This window comes from Oryzias latipes, chromosome 18, assembly GCF_053564925.1.
Source record: "Oryzias latipes strain Hd-rR chromosome 18, Olatipes_Hd-rR_3.1".
In the NCBI taxonomy this organism is placed as follows: Eukaryota; Metazoa; Chordata; class Actinopteri; order Beloniformes; family Adrianichthyidae; genus Oryzias; species Oryzias latipes.
In genome coordinates, this window is record NC_136254.1 from 33412681 (window position 1) to 33418680 (window position 6000).

The window sequence follows — 6000 nt, forward strand, 5'->3', positions numbered from 1 at the left end:
GTCCAGATGGTTTCACTAGAATTGATTCTCTTTCCTTTGGTTCTCTAAAGAAGATGAGGAAACTTTTATTCTTTTATGTACAGGTGGCTCTGATGGTCCATCGGGTGAAGAAGTAGCCGTTTGTCTCCAGATATTCTGGACTTTGCTACTGAAGGAGGAGAGGAGAGTGATGGAGGAGTCAGAGAGCTGGAAATGACTTCAGAAGCTCCAGACACGCGTGCAAAAGCACCATTCTCATTGGTCGAATAGATTTCGACGCTGCGTGTCGAACCAAACCAAAAAAACGAACCCGATGGCGTTTTTCGCGTTGGTGTGCACACTCACATTGGTGCCCTTTGTTTAGTCACGAGGCGTTAAACGTCGGCAAATATCACGCCCAAAATTCGTCCCGGTGTGTACGGGCCTTAACAGTTGTGTTTTTTTCCATTTTTTGAAGATTTAATGAGAGTTTTTTTGTCTACAATTGTGGTTCGGGTGGCAGTGAATTGCATAATTTCTGCTTTCAGGTGATGATGTCAGGTACCATGTTGTCTGCAGACAGGTCCCCCTCCAATCCACATTGAAAACACTAGAAAAAAAGTTCCATTAAGATGTATTTAGCAAAATTGGAATTCAAGGGTGAGTTTTAAAATTCTGCAGACCAGCAAAGAAAAGGGAGAGCTTTGGCCATCTGATTTAAAGCTTTACTACTTTTGGACATCCCTGAGGTTTCTGCTTTATTCTTGGTATCCGTTTTTTTAGGAGTTTTTTTTTCCTTACTGAGAAGGAGGGTCTAGGGGCAGGGATGTTCTGTTTTGCTTAGTCTGTTTAGTGTAATTACCTATTTGATTCTATGACTTCATGTGCTTTATGATTTCACGTTCTTAAATGTTTCTCAGAACTGCAAAAACTGTTATCTGTGCCCCCATATGACATGTTTATATATATGTAACCAAACATACAGAGTGGAATATCCTTTGGAGGGGGGGAACCTTACAAAAATGAACATTTTTTTTACTTGTCTGAATATCAAGCTCCAGCAAAGACATTAATGGGTGAAATGTACTGAATATTGATTATACATAATGGGACCTTAAGATGAATGTACTTTTAGCAGATGAGATGTGGGAAAAGAAATCGACTGTCATAAAAGAATTGGAAGTCATTTCTGGAGGGAGTTTGGTCGCAAGAAAACCATCAGTCTAAACTGGTTTAGGCCCAACCCAACTAAAGCTTAGTGGACACAAATCTAAGACAGGTCTATTTAATAGAGTAGTTGACTGACCAACTTCAGCTACAAATGGACTGTTTTTCAAAAAGATGGTGAAGAGAGTCTGCTCTTAGGGACAGATTTTTATTTGGTCCTCAAATGTCTATTTTCATACTGTTTGTTGTTGTTATAAGTGCCTGTAATTTTACATCTTATTGTAATAAAATACAAAAGAGATCTTGCTTTTTCATTTTTTAGGAAATTTCACTGTAAAATGTTGTGTTTTAGAATAAGATCAATTTACCAATGCACTGTATTCCTGCCTTATGATAAACCTGTTTAGAAGGTCAAGTTTCTCTTTTTGTTAAGTTGCTATTGTTTAAATTAATTAACATCTGAGCTCTAGCGCCAGCATTGACATTATTTCAGCTACTATAACTCTTTTTATTTATTTATTTATTTTAACCTTTATTTACACAGGAATTGTCCCATTGAGATTAAGAATCTCTTTTTCGAGGGAGTCCTGGCTAGGGGGGAAACAATAAATTACATTAACAATAAAAATGTCAACATTAAAAACATAAATGAAAAATGAGAGCTCATGTAAAACAGGTACAGTTAAAAGTGACTTTCTCCTCCAATCTCAGCTTGGATTTAAAAATATTCAGAGGAATGAGTTCTTTACTTTCCATCTTTTTTGTAGTGTTCCATGTAGAGGGGGGAGAACAGACAAAAGCCTTTTTTCCCAGTTCTGTACGAGCAAATGGAACAGCGAGTGATAGATGGTCATTTGAGCGCAGTCCGTATGATTCCACAGTCCTCAGCTTGATCAGGCTGCAAATGTAGGAAGGCAAAAGTCGAAGAAGAGATTTGTAAATAAAAATGCACCAGTGTGTGAACCTCCTGGTGGACAGAGAAGACCATCCCACTGGAGAGTACAGTTCACAATGATGAGTCGAGGCCTTGCAGTTTGTCACAAACCTCAAAGCGGCGTGATACACGGAATCAAACATTGAGCTGTTGCATTCATGTATAAAAGGTCTCCAAAATCTACAATGGATAAAAAAGTTGCTGTGACAAGTCGTTTTTTAATCCCAAATGAAAAACAACACTTGTTTCGAAATAAAAAACCCAGTTTCAATTTTAGTTTCCTAACAAGATTTTCAATGTAGGGCTTGAATGAGAGTGCATCATCAATCAAGATTCCCAGATATTTGTACACGTGAACCAACTCAATTTCATTTCCTTCCAGAGTGGAAAATGTAAAGAAACCCTGTGGTGTTTTGTCTGCATTAACCATTAATTTTAGCTGGAAAAATGTGTGTTGTTCCGTGTCAAAAGCTTTTCGCTGAGATTTAACAGACAACCCTCAATTATTTGTGCAATTATTGTAATTCTAGTGGATTTTGAAGCAGAAAAATGCACTTTTACACTGATATACAGTACTGCAAAGTGTAGAATTGCCTAAGCAATCAACTTAAATCGGCTGATTTTGTCTCAGAGAAAAGCGGGTTTGCAATGTTATACAACGCCAGAAATGTTTCTCTGCTGTGTGGAAATGTGTGAGAGCGAGCAGGAAGACCCCAACATCTTCTCCTCACAGCTGTGACATCAACCTGATTACAAATTAGACCTCATCTCTGATTCATCACACCAAGACGCCAAACAGCAGCTGTGAGGGCGAACTGTCACGGAGGAGGAAGACTTCTTTGTGTGTGTGTGCTATGAAAGAATATATTAGCTAAGGTCTGTATTCCATCTTAACCCTTGTGCTATCCTAGGCACTTTAACATTGGGAGTGGGGTCATCTAGACCCACTAAACAGTAATAATAATAATGGATTAGATTTATCTGTTCTTTTCCAGACGCTCAAAGTGCTTACATTGTGTCCATTATTCATTCACTCCTCATTCATTCTTGGTGACGGTAAGCTACTGATGTAGCCACAGCTGCCCTGGGGCAGACTGACAGAGGCGTGGCTCTCATTTCGCGCCTACGGCCCCTCTGACCATCACCGGGACATTCATGCACATGCACACGCCAGTGGAGCCACACTGGAGGCAAGGAGGGTGAAGTGTCTTGCCCAAGGACACAATGACATTTGGTTGGTGGGAGCGGGGATCGAACCGCCGACACTTTGATCATTGGACGACCCGCTCAATGACCTGAGCCACTGTCGCCCCAGTGCTCTGAACCTTTTTTCTTCAATGATTTGTGATCTTCACTGGTGTCCATGGATTACATGAAATCTTTCCACCTTTATCCACCTTTGACATGGTAGGGAGAACACGCCAATGGAAGGGTGGGGTCATAGGATAGCACAAGGGTTACATCAAATAAACATTATTATTGACATGTTATTGTTGACTTTTTTCATCACAAACTGAAAAAAATCACTTATCTCTTTTCAACTTGAAGATGACAGAAATGTAAGAAAAGTAAGTACTCATCGAAGCAGGAAATTGACAATTTACAGAAGTTATGTTTTTATGCTGTTGGTGTGCTTTCATTTTTTTGGTGGGGGTGGGGTGCTTCGAAACTTCTGCTATTAGACAAAATCCCTTTTAACTTATATGTTTAGGTTTCTTTTAGAAAAAAATCAAAGTCTATTTGTAAATGAGTTATCAATAACCTTTTTGTTTTAGCCTTTGCAGCTGGAACATTACAACCAGGCCCTAAACAGTGATTATACGAATAACCACAGCTGCGACAAAGGTCATTTATATCCAAACCAGACAAGGATGCTAAACTCTCAACGTTCTGACAAATGTTGTCCCTCAGTCATCATCCTTTAACCGTGGTCGCTGGAATAAAATTTAGAATGAAACCAAATGTTTCATGGAAAAAACCGGCATCAATGCAAACGGTAGGATTGAAGCTTTTGTGGTGGTTTTAGCAGAACCAGGAGAGACAAAACTCAAGAATAAGATTAGCATCCCATCCAGGATGGGGTTGGCTGCTGTTATAACAGTACAAACAAGGTTTGGCTGTCAGAGACATACTGGGAGGACAATGAGCCTAAAACATGTGTTCACCAGAAAAGACCTTGTGAAAATATAGAGAATGATATAGAGGTTTCTTCTTCCAAAAAAGTTGAGGATGTGGATTCTCAGGGAAGCCACATTCTAACGTTCTTTCAAAATTCTTGTGAGAAATGATGGGAATTCAGTTGGGATCCATTGTGTAGTGGAGGTTAACGTTGTCAATTATGAAGAAGATCATCAGCATTTTGAATTCAGGGTTGTAACTAACGTTCCAGGTTTGTTGGAGCCTTTTTCTGTTATCTATTTACTTCAAGGGTTGAAAGCTTTTGTTGACTTTTATTGCATTTAGCTTGTTGCTTTGCTTTTAGCTACATTTTATATCAAGAATCTATAATCCTAGATCTTCTAGACTTTACGTTTCACTTCTAGAAAGTGAAACATAGTGTTTTGTTCTTTTGTTCTGCCCTACAATGCCCTTTTTATGAATTACATTAATTTATGAATTACTTATGAATGGATGAAAATTAGTTTACAAATGAACTTATTGTACATTAAGCAGGAGTCAGCAGGTTGTTCTGGTCAGTTCAACAAAACTAAAACAGTCACATCATGTAGAAATGGACAGAAATCTAGGGAAAGCTAGAGAAGGTCAGTTATTAGTTTTTTTATATATTAAAGTCAAAATTGGTGTGAAATTAGGTCTGTGAAGAATAGTTAGAAACTGCCTTTAACTTTTATTACACTAATGGTTAAACTTAATTCACTGAGCATGTATTGTCATCTAAAATTATATTACATTTGAAGACAGCACAGCCAAACTATTGTTCTAACAGTTTCTTCTCATACTCCCTTTTTCTGTGCATGTGTTTTCTGCTGAGCAGGCCTCAGACTTATCTTCACTTTAGCCTTGGAGGTTCTCTCCAGCAGTAACCTGTGGGCGTGATTTTCACACGAGGTCCATCGGACGATCTTCTGAATATGCAAATGTAGGGTTTATATACCAAACCCATCTCTGAGCTCGTTGGTTCGGACTTTGAATGCACCATGTTCATCTGTCTGTCCCCTTCGTGTTTGTACGAAGTAAAACCTCCACAAAAGATAAGTAACTGTCTCTGAGTCGTTATTCATTATTTCTGTGTGCAAGAAACTGACGGGTACGAACCTAAAATTTAATACAGTCCTTTCTAGAGAATCCAGTTTCTTCACAAGGACATTTAATTTATTTTGTGGAAGGTGTTGTTTTGTTTTTACAATTTTTGGAAACGGTGGTCAAAGCATAGACCAAGAAAGCAACAACTTTACTACTTGTCTACACCAGTTGTCTTTTTTGTAAAGAACCAATACTGTGCATCTAGCTAGAGTGAGAGATGCAAGAAGAACTGAAAAACCACAACAAGATATCGCTTGGTTGACCCTTTGTCTGCGTAAAACACAAAGGTGGTGCTAAACCACAAATATTCACAGAATTTAGATCTCTCATTCACACCTGATGCCTCACATGGTTGACCATTAGTGGCCTTTTCCTTTTTGGTCCCACTAGACGACATTAACCAGTTCATGAAGAATGGGAATGCAGAAACACATTATGAGGTGCCGTGTAGGACATTATTCAGAATTAGCATTCACATACACATGTGAAATCTCTCACACACACTAGTGAAATGCTTGTATACATACAACTGAAAATGTATTCATTCACATACACATGTGAAATCTCTCACATACACATGTGAAATCTCTCACATACACATGTGAAATGCTCTCACACACACTACTGAAAATGCTCTCACATACACATGTGAAATGCTCTCACACACACTACTGAAA

General features: G+C 38.6%; 1 protein-coding gene across 4 annotated transcripts in view; it reads left to right on the forward strand.

Moving 5' to 3' along the window:
- The window catches only part of LOC101160055 (protein NLRC3-like), a 37398-nt gene extending 35975 nt beyond the window's left edge, over window positions 1-1423 (forward strand). For all 4 annotated transcript variants that reach the window (XM_078935808.1, XM_078935810.1, XM_011473401.4 and 1 more), the window contains exon 12: window positions 84-1423. In XM_078935808.1, the coding sequence (XP_078791934.1) occupies window positions 84-93 (10 nt within the window). In that variant the 3' untranslated portion in view covers window positions 94-1423. The remainder of the gene's footprint in view (window positions 1-83) is intronic.
- Window positions 1424-6000: the final 4577 nt, after the last annotated feature.